Genomic DNA, 23,885 nt, shown 5'->3' with positions numbered 1-23,885 from the left:
TTGGAAAATTTTAAAGTGAATGGTATATTGAAAGAATTGGCAATGAGAGGCAGTTATCAAGGTTGGTGGTGAGATATCGGAAAATTTTAAAACAAGCATTAAGGAATGGACGTTCTAGGTCACCAACCTCGTTTAAGCTGTATTTAGAGGCCGGTTTTGGTTACTAGAGTAGATAGTGCAGCAGTATTGGTGTGGCAATACAGCGTCATTGTTTACATTCATTACTGTTTGCCAACGCTCAAGTACTTATGGCTCTGGGTAAGGATGATGCCATGTATCAGATGAAGAAGTTAATGGATGCTTCTAAACAATACGGTATAGCAATCAATATGGATGAAACAGAATACCTTGTTGTTGGAAGTGGGTAAGGTTAGGATTTAGATTTTGAGTCTGACCGGGCGAGAAATGTGGAAGTATTCAAGTATCTGAATTCACCAATCGACCAATCAATAAGACCGGCAGTTTTGATGCGGATGTAGCTGTTAGATCATTACATGGTATCTTTTGGAGTCCGCACATATCCAGACGAACAAAGAAAGTAGTTCTCCGTGCTGTGGTTAAAAGTATATGAGATATGACTCAGTGTGTTGGACGCTCAACGAGGAATGAGGAAAACTGAGGGGAATGAAATGGACGGGTTACGACGGAGCATGAGAGTGGTCCGCTTGGATTGAGTGAGAAATGAATATGTAGGAACAGAGATGGATGCTGTAGAACCAGTGAGAAACATGACTGATGCTTGAGTGCTGATTGTGAGGTGGTGTGGACATGTCCGACGGATGGAGGAACGATGATGGTCTCCGTGTTTGGCGAACTGGTCTCCGCCAGGGAGAAGGAGCCGAGGGAGGCCGAGGGTAACGTGGGGGGAAAGTATAACAAAGCCATGGACAGCAGTGGTCTATCGGAAAAAGACCGACAGGATAGAAGTTTGTGGCTTCTGAGTACGGGCAACTGCTAACAAGTGGAAACGCCTACTTTCCCAAAGATCTAGGGAGAAGCGGTAGGCTACTCTACATGGTTTTTGACAGATCTTATGACAGCATTACCCCGTAGTGTGTAAAGATGAGATGATAAAATAGTGTTGGTGACCAAGACTAAGATATTTCCATTCAATGATGATGACGATGAAGATGAGCAGGTTTTCCACCTACGGCAGACAACACTTTTAAAGTCACTTCTGATAATGCCCCCGATTGTATAAAGAGAAATTAGCATTTTAGAAGGATTTGTGGCCAGAGGTGCAGCAACGGCGGCCGGATTTAGGGCGGTGAGCAAGGCGGCCTGAGTCAGCCGGGCCACTGCCAGGTTGGCAGAGCGGCCCCCGATGTCCGCCGCCGCCAACGCCACGCTTGCACCACAGCGCCGGCCACCCCCAGCCGCTAACGAAAGACAGCCACGCCGAAATAGACGCGCCTTTGAGTCGTGAATCACGACTCGATGCGACCTAAAGCTGTCAGCCCTGGTGATTCGGAGAACTTAAATAAACGCGGGGGAAAAATATCCCTACTCCGTTTTTCTATTGTTTTCACTCCGTGACCAGAATAAATACTTCAGATACTTTGTATCAGACAGTGATCAGGATTCATCACCAAGCGGTAGTGTCTGTCGACGTGAAGTCTGAGACACTGTGGCTAGCAAGTAGACACAGTTCTTCGCGGCTCCCCAGAGTACAACGGGCACGCCCTCTGCCGCAGCTCTGCGCTTAAATACGGGCGCGCGGTCACGTCTTGCCACTACGCCGAGTATAATGGTACAAGTTGTCATCCCTAAATATCATCACTGCTTCTTCGGTTCACTGTGGATTAAACCTATTGAACACCTATGTATGATTACAAAGACAACCCCTTAGTAGGAAAAGAAATGAATGTTGGAGTTTAAACTTCTGTCGACAGCGAGGTCATTAGAGACTCCTCATCGCAGAAAATGCACAGATGAGTAAATTGGATATCCAGACTACGATTAACTTATTTGTTTACTCAGACCGTAAAACACCAGAAGTACATTGCCTGACAGAAAAGTTGAACGACTTGATAGGATGTCACTGTAACTTTGTAAACGTGCGCGCCATCGGTGGTTGTGTAAATGATTATTAACTACTGGCCATTAAATTTGCTGCACCACGAAGATGACATGCTACAGACACGAAATTTAACCGACAGGAAGAAGATGCTGTAATATGCAAATGATTAGCTTTTCGGAGCATTCACACAAGGTTGGCGCCGGTGGCGACACCTACAACGTGCTGACATGAGGAAAGTTTCCAACCGATTTCTCATACACAAACAGCAATTGACCGGCGTTGCCTGGTGACACGTTGTTGTGATGCCTCGTGTAAGTAGGAGAAATGCGTACCATCACGTTTCCGACTTTGATAAAGGTCGGATTGTAGCCTATCGCGAATGCGGTTTATCGTATCGCGACATTGCTGCTCGCGTTGGTCGAGACCCAATGACTGTTAGCAGAATATGGAATCGGTGGGTTCAGGAGGGTAATACGGAACGACCTCGTATCACTAGCAGTCGAGATGACAGGCATCTTATCCGTACGGCTGTAACGGATCGTGCGGCCACGTCTCGATCCCTAGTCGATAGATGGAACGTTTCCAAGAAAATAACCATCTGCACGAACAGTTCGACGACGTTTGCAGTAGCATGGACTATTTTAGGAGACCATGGCTGCGGTTAGCCTTGATGCTGCATCACAGACAGGAGCGCCTGCGATGGTATACTCAACGACGAACCTGGGCGCACGAATGGCAAAACGTCATTTTTTCGGATGAATCCAGGTTCTGTTTACAGCATCACGATGTTCGCACCCGTGTTTGGCGACATCGCGGTGAACGCACATTGGAAGCGTGTATTCGTCATCGCCATACTGGCGTATCACCCGGCGTGATGGTAAGGGGTGCCATTGGTTACACGTCTCGGTCAGTTCTTGTTCGCATTGACGGCACTTTCAGCAGTGGACGTTACATTTCAGATGTGTTACGATCAGTGGCTCTACCCTTCATTCGATCCCCGCTAAACCCTTCATTTCAGCAGGATAATGCACGACCTCATGTTGCAAGTCCTGTACGGGCCTTTCTGGATACAGAAAATGTTCGACTGCTGCCGTGGCCAGCACATTCTCCAGATCTCTCAACAATTGAAAACGTCTGGTGAATGGTGGCCGAGCAACTGGCTCGTCACAATACGCCAGTCACTACTCTTGATGAACTGTGGTATGGTGTTGAAGCTGCATGGGCAGCTGTACCTCTACACGCCATCCAAGCTGTTTGACTCGATGCCCAGGCGTATCAAGGCCGTTATTACGGCCAGAGGTGGTTGTTTTGGGTACTGATTTCTCAGGATCTATGCACCCAAATTGCGTGAAAATGTAATCACATGTCAGTTCCAGTATAATATGTTTGTCCAATGAATACCCGTTTATCATGTGAATTTCTTCTTGGTGTAGCAGTTTTAATGGCCAGTAGTGTAGTTGCAGTTCTCTGTGACAGGCAAAATGGCCACCAGAGTGCAACAGTGTTGTGTGTATTTAGTGTTGTCGTCAAAGTTACGGTCGACCACTTCTGACCACCACAAGAGAGGACCACCGTGTTGTGTGCCAAGCACATCGTAAGCCATTTGCGCCAATTATTTGAGAATTAGTAATGGGCCCGCTGCAACATTCTGCATCATTCCACACCACGGTTCGGGGTCTAGCAGCAGCAGAACAAGGGAATTACCGCCTCTTGCTTAGGCTGCCACTAAGATTACAACACAAACAGTTGTGTTTACAGTGGTGTAGTAACGAATCTATTAACGATCTGGAATATTCAGTCACTTGAAACTCACACTGGCACGTACAGAAATTTGTTAACTGTGTTCCTTCCCCCTTACGAATTTATTTTCGTGTTTGTCACCCAATCTTGATGTTCTTTATTATGTGTCTACACCATATTACTGTTTCACCTACGTGGTTTGATATGCTATGTTTTTATTCTTGTATCTATAAGCCTCTATGTGAGGTGCACATCTGTAGAGTTTTCAGTACCTGCGTATAGTGTTTATTTTATGCCGTTGTTATTCCAGAGGCCATAGGTTACCTAAAGATGCAACACTCGCACCGAACGAGGTAACTTCTCAGAAATCAATCGTGGCAAGTGGTAAAATTCCTTTCTAGGTAAAGTACTTAATAAACCTCACGGTAGTGTTAACAAACAGAGCTAACATATCGTTCCCATTTACGATAAGCAGTCATAAAGTATTAATTATCGCCTCGACAACTGCGGTACTGTGGCGCGGAGCTTTCAGTATTTGACAGGACTGCAGACAAGTACCTCCAAGCAAATGAAAAATTAATTAAGTAACCATTTTTTTTGAGGTGATAATTAAAAGATTATGACTTTCACTCGTACAATTACCATCATTAATATCAGGCACTGCGGTTTCTATCTATTCGTAGAGAAAATACCTTCCGATACGACAGGTGCATTGTCAATGCAGAAACCAAGAGTGGCACTGGAGTGGGTGTCGTAAAGAATAAACTGAAAGGAGTTGCCTCAAGTTCTATTCTAGATGGCCTTTGTGCATTTCTGGCCTGCAATTTTAATTTTACCTTCAGTCATGGTAACGGTTGGTTTACTGTTGCCGTTGAAACGACTGGTGGTAGTGCTCCTGCTGCTGCTGGATTACAGAGTTTTGATTCACGTGATGTGATTCCTTACCTCACCTATCATATTGGCGAGCTAGCTAATAAAGGTTTTGGCAGGTCAAAGAAGCATATACAAAATGGTGTAAATGTTGTCAAATATCTTCCGTCCCCTTCTTCCATTCCCTTATGAGAATGAGCGCGCAACTGCTTAACTATGTGCTTGTAGAGGTCGCTTCAACAGTTGCTGGCTCGCTTTTTACAGAATGCACTCGCACAGTGGCTGCAACGACGTCTCTCCAGAGGGCAGGGCATGGCGGGTCGCAGCTGACTGACCTTTCTGTGTTCCTGCCCTCTCCTCCTCCTGCAGCATCCTGAGTACCGCCGAGTTCGCCAGGTTGGGGGCTGCGAGTGTACGGAAGTCGATTCTGTAACAGGAAAAAATTCACCATTTCAGGACTTCAATGATACTACGTCAACAGCATGAAAATGTGTATGTTTGCGCATGCGGCTTCATTTCCTAAATCATGTAGACTTGGAGAACGTGGGACCTGTAAGGTACTTTAAGACGTACACCTGTGAGAAATTAAACTGGAGAAGGCGACGCTGTTACCAACATGAATGGAATAGTTCGACGTTTCATGTGACAGGGATATCATTTCGGGTCGCACCATGTCAGGGGTGTATCCTGGGTATGTCGAATACTACCGCCAACAAACTGCTGTAGGTATGAGCTAACCGTCAACTGTCGCAGATTATGACAGTGGTGAGACTGATCAAAGCCTACCAAACCAGTAGACAATCCAAAGTTTGACAACAGCCACCACCAATGACATCGTGTCTCACCGGTAAACGATAATGGAACCGACAGTACGACCTTGTGACTATAGTACGCTTGTGACTCACCGTGACCTTCTGCACGACAATGCAGAACCAGCGTCCACAGTATAAAACTGCACAAGAGGCAATCATCTAAATTTTACACGCTTTTACAGCTCATGTTATATGGGTCCTCAACTAAATTAGAAACCATTGATGCTTTTATCAATGCAAGCGGTGGCTAGTGCATTTCTCTATATACCACTACACTTCTCTGGATACCCCTGTTCAGGGTTAATAACTTCCCTTTTTGAAAGTTTAAGGAGTAGCTTGTATTCTATTAAACGTAAAACTTCGGTGGCCAGAACTTCCCAATAACCGAAACACAACAGCAGAATACAGGTTGCATGGAAAATGCTGCTCTCATCTTAGTCTGATTCATACAGTTTCATCTGTAGGATACAAACTGAGTATGAACCTGTAGATGGCACGGTTATTAGTAACCGCGGCAACTGAAACACTGTCTTCCTGATTTAATTTACACTAGTGACCCGCACCAGTGACAATAAGCATCTACGATTGGACAACAGCCGGCCGGAGTGGCCGTGCGGTTCTAGGCGCTACGGTTTGGAACCGAGCGACCGCTACGGTCGCAGGTTCGAATGCTGCCTCGGGCATGGATGTGTGTGATGTCCTTAGGTTAGTTAGGTTTAATTAGTTCTAAGTTCTAGGCGACTGATGACCTCAGAAGTTAAGTCGCATAGTGATCAGAGCCATTTGAACCATTTTTTGATTAGACAACTTGTCCGTCGCAGCGATAATTCAGAGAAAACATCAGGTGATTCAATATCATCACTTTCGTATAACTTAAACGATTTGAACAATGTTAGCCAGGGTAGTTCTCAGGATGCCCAAATACAGGTTCAAATGGCTCTGAGCACTATCGGACTTAACATCTGAGGTCATGTCACCTAGAACTTAGAACTACTTAAACCTAACTAACCTAAGGACATGACACACATCCATGCCCAAGGCAGGATTCGAACCTGCGACCATAGCAGTCGCGCGGTTCCGGACTGGAGAGCCTAGAACCGCTCGGCCAACGCTCCCGGCCACAAATACAGGCGACAGTTATTGAACTATGTGAAAAAAAAACTAAATTAGGTACAAACTACGGCGTGCACAACACGAAAACGTCACTACAGGTATTCGGATTTAGGTTATGACATGTTCGATATGCCCGTCATCACTGGGGATGACATGGCGCAGACGAATAGCAAAATTCTGCATGACCCGCTGAAGTGTCGGAACATCGATGCTGTCGATGGCCTCCCGAATTTTTTTCTTTTTTTAGCTCAGCAATGGTTTTGGGTTATTGCTGTACACCTTGTCTTTAATATAGGCCCGAAAAATGAGTCGCATGTGTTCAGATGTGGAGGACTTGGCGACCAATTGAGGCCCATGCCAGTGGCCTCTGCGTACCCAAGAGCCAAAATGCGGTCCCCAAAGTGCTGCTCCAGGACATCAAACACTCTCCTGCTTCGATGGAGTCGAGCTCCGTCACTTCGGAGAATGGGGATGAAATGATCTTCCATAACCTTCACGTACCGTTTGGTAGTCACCGTACCATCAAGGAATATCGCACCGATTATTCCCTGACTGGACGCTACACACCACAGTGTCACCAGTTGAGGATGAAGAGACTTCTCGATCGCCAAATGCGGATTGTCAGTCCCCCAGACGCACCAATTTTGCTTACTGACGTACCCATCCAAATGCAGAACTATAGACCTATATCTCTAACGTCGATCAGTTGTAGAATTTTGGAACACGTATTATGTTCGACTATAATGACTTTTCTGGAGACTAGAAATCTACTCTGTAGGAATCAGCATGGGTTTCGAAAAAGACGTATTGTGAAACCCAGCTCGCGCTATTCGTCCACGAGATTCAGAGGGCCATAGACACGGGTTCACAGGTAGATGCCGTGTTTCTTGACTTCCGCAAGGCGTTCGATACAGTTCCCCACAGCCGTTTAATGAAGAAAGTAAGAGCATACGGACTATCAGACCAATTGTGTGATTGGATTGAAGAGTTGCTTGATAACAGAACGCAGCATGTCATTCTCAATGGAGAGAAGTCTTCCGAAGTAAGAGTGATTTCAGGTATGCCGCAGGGGTTGTCGCAGGACCGTTGCTGTTCACAATATATATATGACCGCGTGTATAACATCGGAAGTTCACTGAGGTTTTTTGCGGATGATGCTATAGTATATCGAGAGGTTGGAACAATGGAAAATTGTACTGAAATGCAGGAGGATCTGCAACAATTGACGCATGATGCAGGGAACGGCAATTGAATCTAAATGTAGACAAGTGTAATGTGCTGCGAATATATAGAAAGAAAGATCCTTTATCATTTAGCTGCAATATAGCAGGTCAGCAACCGGAAGCAGTTAATTCCATAATTATCTGGGAGTAGGCATTAGGAGTGATTTAAAATGGAATGACCATATAAAATTAATCGTCGGTAAAGCAGATGCCAGACTGAGTTTCATTGGAAGAATCCTAAGGAAATGCAGTCCGAAAACAAAGGAAGTAGGTTACAGTACGCTTGTTCGCCCACTGCTTGAATACTGCTCAGCAGTGTGGGATCCGTACCAGATAGGGTTGATAGATGAGATAGAGAATATCCAACAGAGAGCAGCACGCTTCGCTACAGGATCATTTAGTAATCGCGAAAGCGTTACGGAGATGATAGATGAACTCCAGTGGAAGACTCTGCAAGAGAGACGCTCAATAGCTCAGTACGGGCTTTTGTTGAAGTTTCGAAAACATACCTACACCGAGGAGTCAAGCAGTATATTGCTCCCTCCTACGTATATCTCGCGAAGAGACCATGAGGATAAAATCAGAGAGATTAGAGCCCACACAGAGGCATAGGGACAGTCTTTCTTTCCACGAACAATACGAGACGAATAGAAGGGAGAATCGATAGAGGTACTCGATGTACCCTTGCGGAATATGGATGTAGCGGTAGATATAGATGAAAGTGGGCTTTTTCGCTGAACCATACAGTGCATGGGCACACTAATTCCCATCATGCCATGCGGCCAACTGTTCAGAAGTTATTTCGAATTTTTTCATGTCGTTCAATAACTGTCACCCTGCATTACCTGTTTCATACTTAATTGGCGTTTGAAATAATGTCTCGTGGGAACGATGGGAGCTGCGAGTTACCGCGATACCCGGTCCAACAAACTGCAGGGCGTTTGGCACGAGCTACGACCGTTTTCGGTTTTTGACTTTAGTGCCAGTCTGATGAGAGCTACATTTTTTTTGTGACCATTTCTTACACTTCCATTCACTCCGCTTAAATATTAACTCTATAACAACAAAACATTTTATCAGCTCATTATCTGGTATGGCTTGGACTGCAGGTCGTTCAGGAAGTCACCGGTAGCTCGCGCTAACCTCCCGGTAGCGGAAGCTCGCGCCAAGCTGGCACTGCAGTCAGACGGACTTACGGCTGTCTCTCATCCCGATAAACCATCCTCATAAATCGGTCTATTAGTGAAACCCATATCAAAATCCCTACAGCAGTTCCTGAGTTTGCCCAAACACGCAAACAGATACCGTGGTGGGGTACTTTATATATGTAGACAGAGGAAGATAAATGTATACACAGATGACAGAGAATATGGAAAGACATTCCAATCTTACTGCAACATTGTCTGCAGGACAAGTATAACATTGTCTGCAGGACAAGTATTTAATACACTACAAAGCGCAATACGACGTCAAGAAATCGAATCCATAATTCAGAACAGTAGATCGAACGTAGGGTCTACATGTAGATGGAAGCGCTCATCATTTCCTAGATTTTTTCGCGAGATCAAGGATTTCATTTAATTAGCTCACGTTTCTATCATAGTCATTAATGTAGTAATTTCACTCATTTCTTCTTTCATTTTATGTTAGTTATTCCTTCGTAATGTACAAAGAAACCCACAGTCACGTCGTCATTCTTCCATTATCGAAATTGCATATGGACCTATCAATAGGCTGTTGATATGAAACTGAATATTAAAAAAAAGAAGTCTGTTCGACATCCCTATGAGTGTTCTGCTTGAAATGCATAGGCATTCTTTTAATGTGCAAATTTGTGAAGGAAGATGAAGTGGCGGCATGTTATGTCATGATAACAAATAATGTAGGTTAATTCTTACAAAGAAGAAAACAGCGACCAGCCGCTATTAATACTGCTATTTATTTAGGTAAATAGCGCCGTTACCGGTTTCGAACTGGGAGGTTCATCATCAGACTGCTGTTCACATGATTTTTCAAGATACACTTTACATTATCGTCATGATAACAAGTTTTAAAGGTTTTAAGTGGGCTGCTTCTGTGTTGGCAGCGCTGTGTAGCGCTTTGCATTGCATCTCTGACTGCGCTTTCTTTGTAAGAGACTCTGTGGCTCGTTGGACTCGTTGTTGGAAGTTAATCGCCAGTAGTATTGGTAGTTGGAAGTTAGTAGCCAGCAGTGATGGAAGTACTGTTGGGCAGTTGGAGGTGAACAGCCAACAGTGATGGATCTTAAATGTGAGGAGTTAGCATTAATGGAGGGTAGAGGTCTGAAGTGTTAGCGTAGACTAACGATCTGGAAGTATCCGACTTGGAGATTGAAAATTATTCATGATTATATATCTTTGTACTGGATGTCAATGACGATTTATATTCGTGTTTGAACTGGATGTCACATTATTAAGATAAAAAAATACATTATTTGGTTCGCAACAAAATCTTTTCTTTGCTAACCACATGCCTACTAGTAGTTAGTGGCTTTAGTAGTTAGAAACTTTTCTTTAGCTGGTAGTACTGACGCTCTATATTGCAATAGTTCGCGTAATGAAGATTTTTGTGAGGTAAGAGCTTAATGAAATGTATAGGTTGTTGTTAGGATTTCTTTTTAGTTAGGGCCATTCTTTTGAATTAATTATTTGAAGTCAGGTTATCTTATTTTTGAGCAGTCAGATTGCGTTGCGCTTGGATATTGTGGGTCTCAGTCATTAAGCAATTTAAGTAAGCCACACTCATTTAAATAAAGAAGTTTCAAGGTCATTGCCTAGAACTGAGTCATCTTTAACCTCCTTGTACACCATTTACGAGATCCAGCTAAGACATTCCACCTGTGCTGCCGTGTTCTTCAGCTTAAAAAGTTCTTGTGTGAGACGTAGTGGATCAAAATCTAATAGAATAGCACCTAAACATGAGAGATGAACAGTATTTTACTCTCCCATGGTGCTTGAGTTATTTTTACTGTCTGATCTTGAGACAGATCGAGAGTAATTCTGATATTTAACAGCAGAGATGACTAATTATAATTGTAAAAATAATCTTCACCGTTCAAGCAATATGATGTACTTATTGCCCAATAAACCTAATCTGTTTCCAAGATGCTGTTCCAGACGTCCCCTCTTCCTTAATTCGAAAACATTGCTAGATCATTAATGGCATAACCAGTTCATTTCAAAACACAATTTTGTGGTGTGAATGTAACGATACTCCATAAAGCTGACCCTGGTTTGCAATTACTTAACCTTTGCTTATCCCTTACGCTTCTGACGTGGGTCGAAGAAATTAAGTCTGGATAATTTTCGTTGTGGAGCAAATGCGGTCGGACATATTCTGGAATAAAAATTAATACAAATGGTTTCCCGTTGGTTCCGTGATTTGACTTTGATTGGCTTAACTGTTTTTCCGAATTCTCGTGACAGGGTCTCCCGTGTGATGCGGGTATACTGTCTGCAACGTTTGATAGACGCAAAGGAAAAGGAAAAGAAGAATCATACAGGAACAGGACAGGAGAGAGCGTGATTCCTCAATCTGGACCGGCCGCTGTGGCCGAGCGGTTCTAGGTGCTTCAGTCTGGAACCGCGCGATCGCTACGGTCGCAGGTTCGAATCCTGCCTCGGACATGGATTTGTGTGATGTCCTTAGGTTAGTTAGGTTTAAGTAGTTCTAAGTTTCAGGGGACTGATGACCTCAGATGTCCCATAGTGTTCAGAGCCACCATTTGAACCTCGATCTGGTGAGCCTTTGCCATATTATGATCGTTTGAAAAGACCACTCCGTAATCGGAATATAAGCTATGCAATGGAGCCTTTGGTAATGAATAGGCTGTAGGCTACAGCGTAAAACACAAAATTACATTATTGTTAGAAACTTTATTTGCAGCCACGCCGGTGTTTTAAAGGCATACGGTCGGCTGGTGGAAAGAATAGACGAGTTTCTCCGTGGATGCTCGCGTAGCTCCCCATAAATCGAAATCTGAGGGAGACGCTATTTCAACAGAATGGTTCTTGCTCTCAACATTTTATTGGAAAATGATTTCCAGAGAGCTTTATGTTCCGCTGCGCTTACACCTTCACTCCACCGCACTCTTTCTCCTAACGTTGCCATAGCACTGACAGATATAGTGGTCTACAATTTTGTTTAGCGCTCCTCTGTCTTCTCTCGTACACTCATCGCGTGATTCCAGCTGAGCACAACCCGTAATTTTACGAGCGGCGGTACTGCCTGCTATCAAGAGAGCGTTTACTACATACAGTCTCTTGCAGGTGTGCCACACGCAACACGGCACATGCCGCGCGCGTCCTTGAGCTCTGCTGTAAGGATGATGTCACTAGTTAGATTAATACGAAGTCTGTCATGTATTAAATTGTACTCTCGTTGTATCTGAAGCAAATTATTTCATAATTTGCTACACCTGTCGAGGGACAAGGAAGGGAAGCAGTGGTTGCGAAGGGAGTGAGACACGGTTGTAGCCTCTCCCCGATGCTGTTCAATCTGTATATTGAGCAAGCAGTAAAGGAAACAAAAGAAAAGTTCGGAGTAGGTATTAAAATCCATGGAGAAGAAATAAAAACTGAGGTTCGTCGATGACATTGTAATTCTATCAGAGACAGCAAAGGACTTGAAAGAGCAATTGAATGGAATGGACCGTGTCTTGAAAAGAGGGTATAAGATGAACATCAACAAAAACAAAACGAGGATAATGGAATGTGGTCGAATTAAGTCGGGTGATGCTGAGGGAATTAGACTAGGAAATGAGACACTTAAAGTAGTAAGGGAGTTTTGCTATTTGGGGAGCAAAATAACTGACGATGGTCGAAGTAGAGAGGATATAAAATGTAGACTGGCAATGGCAAGGAAAGCGTTTCTGAAGAAGAGAAATTTGTTAACATCGAGTGTTGATTTAAGTGTCAGGAAGTCGTTTCCGAAAGTATTTGTATGGAGTGTAGCCATGTGTGGAAGTGAAACATGGACGATAAATAGTTTAGACAAGAAGAGAATAAAAGCTTTTGAAAAGTGGTGCTACAGAAGAGTTCTGAAGATTAGATGGGTACATCACATAACTAATGAGGAGGTATTGAATAGAACTGGGGAGAAGAGGAGTTTGTGGCACAACTTGACTAGAAGAAGGGATCGGTTGGTAGGACATATTCTAAGGCATCAAGGGATCACAAATTTAGTACTAGAGGGCAGCGTGGAGGGTAAAAATCGTAGAGGGAGACCAAGAGATGAATACACTAAGCAGATTCAGAAGGATGTAGGCTGCAGTAGGTACTGGGAGATGAAGAAGCTTGCACAGGGTAGAGCAGCATGGAGAGCTGCATCAAACCAGTCTCAGGACTGAAGACCACAACAACAAACAACACCTGTTGGAATGTCTACGTTCACAGTAGCGTCTTACGTCTGTTAATTTTTTTAATGCAATGTTATGTACGAGGAAACGTTCTATAAAAATAGACAGTGAAATTAGATTAGAACTTGACAAATCTGCTACGTATCTCATGAATCGTAGCATCGTAGTAGCCTTTGACTATACAGTTCATGAGTAACAATCAAACCTCACAGTACTTCGGTGCTAGCGCGCATGGAGATGTGAAATATAATGGTCACTTGGATTCGGTGGCAGATAACGAAATTTAGATGCTTGAGTTCATTCGTCTGAAACTGGTACTTTTCTAGTGTCTTGTTGTTGCATATAAATCCTTTACACAGACTATACTTGAGTACCGTTCAATAGTGACAGAACCATTTCAAGTTGTGTCAGCAGGAGACAGAGAGGAAAGAAGTCGGGACTGGCAGAAACTCGAAGAAAGACGCCGAATGTGACTTTTGTTTCAGGGCTACATAAGCGAACGTATTTTAGCTTCGTATATATTATTGCTGTAGGGAATATAAAGGTAAAATCAGAGCACTAACAACTCACAGAGGCATAGGCACAGTCATCTTTTTTTACGCTCTGCAAGTGAATTTGAAACTGTGATCTGCGATTCAATAAAAGGTGCCCTCCATTGTGTACGTTTGCAAATTGTAGATTTAGGTGCAAAAGTTGGTAACTAACGGTGATGAATCGTGTGGTTATCAGCGAAAGTATTAAATCGCTTAAATTAACTTTCAGAACGAGGCGTGGGCTCTAGAATAACTGTACCTCCTAAACAGTTTGAAACTACCTCTGCCTGAGCTCTCCAGACAAAGTAACCTCTTTGGTAATGGTCCGCAGCTCGTGGTCTAGTGGCTACCGTTGCTGCCTCTGGATCACAGGGTCCCGGGGTCGATTCCTGGCCAGGTTGGGGATTTTTCTCCGCCTGGGTGTTGGTGTTGTCCTCATCATTTCATCGTTATCATCATCACTCGTGACAGTGGCTAGACTGGACTGTTTACAAAAAATTGGGCTGTTTAAAAATTGGGACTTTATACGGGCGCTGATGACCGTGCAGTTGAGCGCCCCACAAACCAAACATCATCATCATCTTTGGCAATGATCGAGGCAAGTGCAAAGAAATCACAAGTAAATTTAAAATGAATTTTATCGTTGTCTAAAACAGAGAACAAGCATCGAAGAACCTAAGATTCCATTTCCATCATTAAATTGAATGTTTCTGGTAAAAATGTCACATTAAAGGACAACGCCTTATGTAGAAGAAGATCAAGCTATCACATTTTGTTGGAGCGTTCAGGGAAGATACGTATTGGTAAGTACTGTTTACTGACAGATGTTAGTGGTACCTCCAGGCGCTTTTCGTTTCATTGATGCGTATCTTCTCCAACTATGCGATAACACAACGTGCCCTTTATGAGCAACTTCACTTGTTATACGATTTAACTTCCTTTTGAGATGAGTTATCAACATGTTACATACAGCGTGGAAGGATGCTGTTTATATCAGTCGGAAGTACTTGGCTATGATATTACATAATGTTTATTAATGTTAAGGGCCGGCCGGAGGGGCCGAGCGGTTCTAGGCGCTTCAGTCTGGAACCGCGCGACCGCTACGGTCGCAGGTTCGAATCCTGCTTCGGGCATGGATGTGTGTGATGTCCTTAGGTTAATTAGGTTTAAGTAATTCTAAGTCTAGGGGACTGAAGACCTCAAATGTTAAGTCCCATAGTGTTCAGAACCATTTGAACCATTTCGACTACGACAAGACTTCCAATGAATCTGACAAACAGCCTTTACTGTTAAAATCCTTGACATTTTTAAGTGAGCTAACTCACGTAAGGATCGTGAGAACAAGATGTGATCAGCATGCATACATAGACATATGAACTGGTATTTTTCCCTAGCTTACTACGCTAATGGAATGGAACAGAACGTTACTAATCTGGCGCGAACTACCGTCTGCCATGCACTGAAGAGTGTCAACGGAGTATTTGTACAGAAGTATATGTAGATTACGAAATTATCAAAATCGTTGATGAGTCCAGTGCCGAACTTTTCTTTTATAGGGCGATACCAAGAAGTTATTGATGTTGCAAAGACTTTGAACTGGATCCAGTGATGAGCAGTATAAAGAATTTTCAGGTATAATAACACAATGTACTCGCTATTCAATACAGTAAGTCGATCTGTCTAGGTATTACAAATTAAGATACAATATACTGGGACATACTGCCGTAGGCGCTCTGTAATTGTTGAGACATTACCGTCCCCAAACAGGCCATGTCGTCGCATTAAACAACTATACTGTTTGGCATGTGTATTGCATGCATTCAATATTGATGACAACGAGTTGCCGACGGTTGTTTTGTCAGTCCTCAAGAAAGAAGTCACCCACACTTGAATAGTAATGTTGGTAGTTGAAATTTGTGCAAAATCTCTTTTAAGGTACTATTTTAGGTACGTTCAGCTTGTAGTATTTCATCTACCAGCTGATCTGCACGTGCGTCAGCATTTTTATTCACAAAATGGGAAAAGTACTAATATAACGTACAGCAGCACAAAATGTTGGAGATTACAATCCTCTAAAATCGAGCTACGAAAAAATCGTTTCGTGCAAGATGCCAACTTGCTTCCTCAAATTATTAGTTTGTCACTATAAAATTGGAATATTTCACTCACAAATGTGTGACCGTTACGCGTATCATGCTCTCCTGGATGCAACTCAACTGTTCCACGTTCTACATTAAATCGAAACAATTTAGAGAACAAAACAAACTTGAATTTCGTGTTATTCCATATATGATGTCTCTACACCAAATATTTTCGGACCATAAAGATTTGTATCGCTAGTAAAAGGCGTACCGTAGACATACGAGGGTTGACTGAAAAGCAATGCCTCCACTCTTCAACTGTTGGCAGCATTGGTATGAGGCAGGTACTGGGTTGTTCCGTAGCCTCTTCTCTACAGCTCCAGTTGGCGGGAAGCCTTAGCATTGAACGATTGTGTTGTTACAGGGTAAAGTATGGAACCCTGCCCAGAGGGTCGGTCAGTGCGATTTAAGCAACGTGCAGTCACTGAATTCTTGACAGCCGAAAGTGTCACCCCAAAGGAGATTCATCAGAGAAGGAAAGCAGTTTATGGTGATTGTGTTGTGGGAGTACTGTGCGTCGTTGGGCGAGAAAGTTTAAAGATGTTGACGTGGGAACATCTGACTTGCGTGACAAAGAGTGGGACGTCCAGTGGAAGCAACCGCCGAGTTTCACAAGCAAACTGTTGACAGATTGATTCAGGACGATTGTCGTATCACTCAGAGAAAAACTGCAAGCACAACTGGAATTTCACAAGAACTTGTGGATCACATTATTGCTTTGCTTGGCTATCGCAAGATCTGCGCACGATGGGTACCCCAGATGCTGACTCCTGAAATGAAAGCGCACAGACTTGAAATTTGCCGTGAACTTCTCTCGCGTTACGAGAATGAAGATGACGCCTTTCTCCATTCAATTGTGACAGGAGGCGAAACGTAGGTACGCCATTACGACCCGGAGACGAAACGTCAGTCTAGGGAATATCGACACAAAGACTCGCCCCAGAAAAAGAAATTCAAGACGCAGCCCTCAGCTGGAAAAATCATGGCCACAGTGTTCTGGGACGCAGATGGTGTCATTCATGTTGATTTCCGTGATCGTGGAACAAAAATAAATTCAGAGCATTACATCACAACTCTGCGAACTCTGAAACGACGGCTAACAAGGGTCCGAAAGGAAAAGGGAAATGTTTTCCGGCAGCATGACAAAGCCAAACTACACACTTCACGTGCCACCTCAGTGAACTTCAGAGACTGAATCTCACCACCGTAAGGCATCCTCCATACAGTCCAAATTTAGCACCGTCTGACTTCCATCTGTTCCCGATAATGAAAGACGATCAACGAGGAGTCATTATGCTTCTGATGAAGACGTTGAGAGAACTGTGAGACTGTGGTTGCGGAAACAGAGTGTCAACTTCTTCCCTGACGGCTTCAGAAACCTTGTTCATCGTTGGCAGATATGTATCCAATTGGCTGGTGATTATGTGGAAAAGTGAATAATGGTAATTAAATATCACAGTCTAGGGATTATTTCTGCGTTTGATTTATTAAAATATTCCCATCCAAACCCAGTTAACGAAGGTGGAGGCATTACTTTTCATTCAACTCTCGTATTTGCATAAGCCATCTCCGCTGAGAGGAATGGAGTTTGGGGTGATAAGCTGCGCCCTGTTGATGGTTTAATGCCCTCTGTAACTGAAAATCATGAATTTTGCCACCTATAGTGCTGGACCGTGGGCAAAAGCAATGACCATATCTGGACAAGATTGCCCTGATCGACGAATACCTACCGTAATCGTGAAATTGGAATCTATACTCTTCCTGCATCGTTAGCTACTTTTCACTGTGATTGATGTGTTATATCATGCTGTGTTCAATCAGCTGTTATATTACCAATGCCTAAACCACAAATTCTGGTACAAAATGTAACTGAGTATGGCATTACCTTTATGCGTATCGTAGTGATCGTTAAAGCCGAATGATGACTCCCTGATCTCAGATACTCTCAGTATTGATTAAGAATGTAGTCGACACATTTCCCATAATACGATACAGCTGTTTTCTTAGCTGTTCTAGACACATAGTTCTTTGTAGAATGTATCAGGATACCCTGTCCAGTATCCTCTTCTGGCCAGTGTATGAAGTGTAGAACAGCACCGCTGTCCTAGTTTTTGTGCTCGTCATTCGACGATCTAGGACAAGCGAAAATTCAGAATCGAAACAAAATTACATCTGAGTTCATGTTGAATATTTGGTGTCTCCTATCTGCTGATGACGTGGATATGCCGTAGTAAGAACAAACCTGCACATCCACACAGTGCACTTAAGAACGGATTTAAAATTGAGGAAATCTCATTGACGCTTGTCCCTTTACTTTTAGGATTAGTCCGCGCTAAAAGCGATTGATAATGTATTTGCGGTAGATAAGATAATTCTGACTTCTTGACTTTCATGGGACTGAGAATTTGCTTTCAGAATGCTTATTCAGAACTGGCTGCTGTAAATATATCTTGGTGACATTACAGTCTCACTGCATAAATGTTCTATACATTCATTGGTTCTGACGTGAAATAACTAACGATCTACTGTTTCGCCTTACATTTGCTCGCAGCCGAGCTTGACTGACATTCTGATTCAAGTTTTGCGCAATGCACACTTATATTCTGAAGTTCCTTAATACACAATTGCTAATCTTTAAAACTTACGGAAGTATATAACTGCTTTACTTAATTAAAGCTCTCGGAAAGCGCACCTTAAGATGATCAGAATTATCTCGGGGCTGTTGTTAGATTTATTATTCAATACTAGGCTAAACTTGAATTTAGTCTTGCTTTCGGAGGAATCGTGCCACTATACATCGTATATTCGTAAATCTATCGTGCATTTTAAAGATGTTGCTTAACAACAAAACAGCCTTGTCATAGTTCTGTAAAGCTCCACAAATGTTTCACTTCTGTTGCTATACTACATTGAGTTTAATATTATTGTTTGAATTAATTAAGTTCATGCAATAAGAGACAACAATAAAAGGTGTATACATTTCGAATGACATTTGAACTGACGGCACCGTTCGGTTGTTTCACTGCGTTTGTTTATTTGCACTTTAAGCGCAACTATGAGACTGAAACTGCAGCTATGTGGATGAGTAACAGTTCCTTTTAATTCGGGACAATCATAAACGCAACTTGAACTTTACAGCAGAACCGTACGTTCTCTAGGCTACTGATTAAGATTCATGCACAACAGTGTGCCGACTACGTCAATATAAACGTTTCATCGACGCAAATGGAAGTATTGACTTCACAAACCAGGCCGAGATATTTGTTATGAAAACCTTTTGCAATCAAAAAGATACCTATAGCGTGAAAAGTATTATCAGTAGAGCGATGCTGTTTTCACATGATACATGGTATTTTTCCTCGAACTGAAAAAAAACATTGTTACCATGAATACAGTTTTCCCCGACAAGAGGTGCTTCAGTTGTGTCCGTAGTAATTGCGCAACACAGTTGACAGTATAACAACGATCACACGTGTCAAATTTGATGGCGATCAGTAGTCACAGTCGGCAGAACATCGGATTTTTCCTCGAACTGAAAAAACACATTTTTACCGTAGATACAGTTTTCCCCAACAAGAGGTGCTTCAATTGTGTCCGTAGTAACTGCGCAACACAGTTGACAGTGCAACAACGATCACAAGTGTCAAATTTGATGGGGATCAGTAGTCACAGTCGGCAGACGATGTTCAACAATATGCACAGAACTGAATAAAATTTCAATTGTTATTTTTGTCATACGACACCAAGTAGCTGCTTTCACTGTATCCAATGAAGTCCACTGACGTTCGTACGTACCTATGTACCATAATGTCACGGGTAACTACATGAAAACGGTTACGATCAGGAGACCTTTGGTGCTATTGATAACACGATCATAGAAGTCGCTGAACATTACATCCTTTGTGTGGCATCTTCCGACCCTGCACACAGTTTCTGCAAAGAGGAAACAATATTTCCTCTTACATGCGCTACATAACATCCAATTTTAATTCAGTTGTTGTGAACTTTCTCAAAGAAAAAAGGCTCCTATAATGAATACCCAGTGAATCTGCATTACGCTGCCACTATTGTTTGTGCACACACTTCCTCATGCATTACAAGCGCCTCGTTTGTCAATAAGATTTTTGTAGCTATTCTGCAAGTTTTAAACTTTTTCAGGTTTACCTCTTCAATTCTCGGTCCGGTACACAGTTTTAATGTGCCAGGAAGTTTCAGCTCTTAAAGATGATCGTAAGGAATTGTAAGAAACACAACTTTGCTGCATTCCCCTTACGAACAGGTTGCTGCTCGTGTCTCAGTCTCATGCTGACATCGTAATCAGATTTAAGAGGTATTTTGTGTCACCGAAATCTAGCTCAAGTTTTCACACGGCCTCCGTCTTCAGATGTTTCAGTGATGAACAAGACATAGGTTCCTTTCTTTTCACTCCTAATATCACGCGCCAACATCCGGGAGCACAATAATGTATTTTATATGTTTGGAAAAACCTGTTTTCAGAAAGAAGTTTTGTCCTTCTCCGCAGCTAAAGTCGTTAACCATTGCCAGCACGGTGGAGTTTGTCCCGGAGGGAGCTGCTTCGAATCCTGGAGGTCAAAAAACGCTCATAACCAGTGTTTACACCGGAAGAGCAGGTTGCGATTTACAGTTTCTAAACGCCGGACCACGCGCAAACGTGAAAACGTCAAACTCTCTAGAGTTTCTCAAGGAAAGAGGAATATGGGACTGTTGACGGTGCTCAGTCTGTCGAGTGGTTGGATGGATATTGCTAAGTGGAGAAGGACATGTGTTGGCACCAGTTTCACCCTATCTGTACCATGTTCACCAACAGACCGAACACGACATCGCATTGCATAAACACATCTGTGCTATTCAGGTGACACTTTGTAACAGGTCAGAGGAAGGCAGTGACAAATCACCCCTATTAGAACTTTAACTAGAGAAACAGTTTGGGGATCCGACATAGTCTGCAATGCTCTACGACTGGTGAGTGACTGTCTTATCAATACAATATCCCACATGTAGACAAGATGCAATAGCGGTCGCTAATGCACGCTTGTGCATTGGCGTTTCACTCAAAGGCGAATCTTGGTGGCCGAAGAAATGTTCGTTTTCAGTATTTGGCCGACAAGGGGAAGAGATTTGGTAACGTACAGTTTCTAAATAACAGATTTTGCGCCAATGTCCTGAGTTAAATTCCAGATCACTCGGCAGTGTCTCATGGAGCGCGGACACGTGACACTGTTGATGTTGATCTGTTCGTGACAGGGAAGCAGAGCCCGGTGGTCCCCTTGGTAGAAGTAGGCTGTATGGAAGCACCTCGCTTCACCCACTTCCTCATCTCTTATCGTCAACAACAAAAACATGACGCTGAACTCTAAACGCAGTTGTCGCTGTTTCCTGCTCTGTACAGAAACAATGAAAGTGCTAAAGTTACACCTCACAAAGACAATATACCATTTTTCGCTGGAAAGGGAAGTTGGGCGACTGAAAAAACCTCCAGGTGGGCCTTCGAGCCAGTAATGTAACGTGGATTTACCTTTTTACTAGACATTATTTACTGGACATTACAACAAAATTTTTAGTTCCTCAGTTTGACTTATATTTATCGACAGTGTAAAATGATATTGGAAAGTAATTTTAGCAGAATTGAAACTGTCAAAGCACTGCGCTTTCCTGAAAAATGTAAACTTGCTGAAAATAAATAACCTTTGTTTTCAAAACAAACAATACGTCTTTCTCAGCATTTATGTGGAACTGCGTCAAGTTACTGGCAACAGTTTTCGAGTAACTTCCTTTTTTCACATTCCTGTTACTTTCACACCATCTGATATTTTACCTTATGGGGGAAGCAAGGGTGAGTTAGTTCGGATGATCAAAACCAACTTCTGAATTTTGTTACTTAGAAACCATTCGCTACCTCGCAGCACTAGGTTATGAATGGGTTACTGGTGACTGACGGTATTCGTTGTCTAGATCAGGATCACCTGGTAAATGAGACTGTTGCAAGGGATAGATGGATCGGTCGCTGAGGACTGTCAAAATTAACAGGTACTAGCAGCTACGACTGGTGCACGATACTAGCGATGTGGCGACATGCAGCTGCGGCAGGCGCAGGCAGTGGGCCGGAGTCCCACGGGACAGCCAGAGCGCGCAAGGAAACCGTACCCTGTTCCGGTAAGCGCCGAAGGCATCGGTGGCCGGACGTAACGCGAGCGCGTTGTCACTGTGACGCCAAGAGAAGCACTGGCCGCAGCTGCAGCTCTCGCGCTACGTTTACACGCTGTACAGTTGGCCACGCCGATCTACCACGTGACTCTGTCGCCCGGTGGGCAAGGTGCACACGTGGGGGTCGATGACCATTGACTCAGTCGCGGCCCCCGCTGCTGAGTGACCCATCCACCTCGCCGCTCTGGCTTACCATCTTATTTTTGTGCGGGAATGTTGGCAGCAGTGCAGTCCGCTCCAAGTGTCGCGATGTGCGACGTGTATTTCGGGAAGTCCGCGTCACAGGATGTCGCTGATGGATGGCGTGAGCTCATCTCGGACCACAACACTTACTTTGCGAAGCTTCCGGTGGTGCTTCTTTCAGGCAAGACTACTCACAATTCAGCTACGCCAATTATCCTGCGAGGGATTCGGAGAACATGCATATAGCTAGTCATCAGAGAATGTAACCGGCTCTTGCGGAAGAAACCAGTTTATAGGTTTGGGATCGATCGAATGAAATCTTCTATACTTTCCCTGATTCACTTGAAAGTAATGGTCGGTGACGGCTCTTTAAGTAAAGTCCCAACGGTTTCCTTTGTTCACTCTTAACCAGCTGATTTAATGTTTCATTTCTAAGGGACTGTCGATGAACTATTAAACTCCGACAAATAATACACTACTGGCCATTAAAATTGCCACACCACGTAGATAACGTGCTACAGACGCGAAATTTAACCAACAGCAAGAAGATGCGGTGATATGCAAATGATTAGCTTTTCAGAGCATTCACACAAGGTTGGCGCCGCTGGCGACACCTACAACGTGCTGACGTGAGGAAAGTTTCCAACCGATTTCTCATACACAAACAGAAGTTGACCGGCGTTGCCTGGTTAAACGTTGATGTGATGCCTCGTGTAAGGAGGAGAAATGCGTACCATCACGTTTCCGACTTTGATAAAGGTCGGATTGTAGCCTATCGCGATTGCACACACAAGTCACCTAATTACCGTAAATTCTGTGGAGGGGGCGATGATCTCTGACGCCACGTTCAGTCACATCCCAGATGTATGTAATCGGATTCGGATCTGGCGAGCTCGGAGACGGGATGGGGGGCAGTACATTAATTGGAACTCGCCACTGTGTTCCTCGAACGTGGCCTTGTGATATGGAGCATTATATTGCTGAAAAATGCCTCTGCCGTTGGGGAAGATGATCGTCATGAAAGAGTGAACGGGTGCATGTCGTCTGCAGCCAGTGTACGATACTCTTTGGCCGTCATGGTGGATTGCACGAGCTCCACTGGACCCATGGATGCCCACATGAATGTTCCCCGGAGTATATTGGAGCCGCCGCCAGCTTGTCTCCATCCCGCAGCATACGTGTCAAGGAGCTGTTCCCCTGGAAGACGACTGATTGGCCCCCTCCCATCGGCATGATGAAGAATGTATCAGGATTCGTCAGACCATGAAACGCTCTGCCACTGCGCCAACGTTCAGTGCGGAAGATGCCCGTTACAGTAGTAGTTAACGATGTCATGTTGTTAACATTGGCACACGCATGGGTCGTCGGATGCAGAACCCATAGTTAGGAGTGTTCGGTGAACTGTGTGTTCAGACACACATGTACTCTGCCCAGAATTAAAGTCTGATGTTAGTTCCGGCACAGTTCACCGTCTGTCCTGTTTTATCAGCCCTACCCTCCGACATCTGTAATGAAGGGGGCCACCCAACTCCTCGACATCGCCTTCAGACACTCACTACAGCACCCCTCGAACATCCAACAGGTAGTGTCGTGCAGTATCCGCAATGCTCATGTCGAGCCTCCAGGCCATCACAATCTGTCCTCGGTC

General features: G+C 43.7%; 1 protein-coding gene across 2 annotated transcripts in view; it reads right to left on the bottom strand.

Moving 5' to 3' along the window:
• LOC124616915 overlaps nt 1-23,885 on the bottom strand; it is a 379,961-nt gene that overhangs the window by 70,341 nt on the left and 285,735 nt on the right. The window contains exons 1-2 of one of the 2 annotated variants that reach the window (XM_047145224.1): nt 21,995-22,143; nt 4,966-5,057 (exon numbers count right to left, since the gene is read on the bottom strand). In XM_047145224.1, the coding sequence (XP_047001180.1) occupies nt 4,966-5,057; nt 21,995-22,020 (118 nt within the window). In that variant the 5' untranslated portion in view covers nt 22,021-22,143. Of the gene's footprint in view, nt 1-4,965; nt 5,058-21,994; nt 22,144-23,885 lie in introns of those variants that run through there. The other variant, XM_047145223.1, reaches the window with a different exon arrangement.

This window comes from Schistocerca americana, chromosome 1, assembly GCF_021461395.2.
Source record: "Schistocerca americana isolate TAMUIC-IGC-003095 chromosome 1, iqSchAmer2.1, whole genome shotgun sequence".
In the NCBI taxonomy this organism is placed as follows: Eukaryota; Metazoa; Arthropoda; class Insecta; order Orthoptera; family Acrididae; genus Schistocerca; species Schistocerca americana.
Note: the sequence above shows the minus strand (reverse complement) of the source record. Positions and strands in the feature narration are given on the sequence as shown.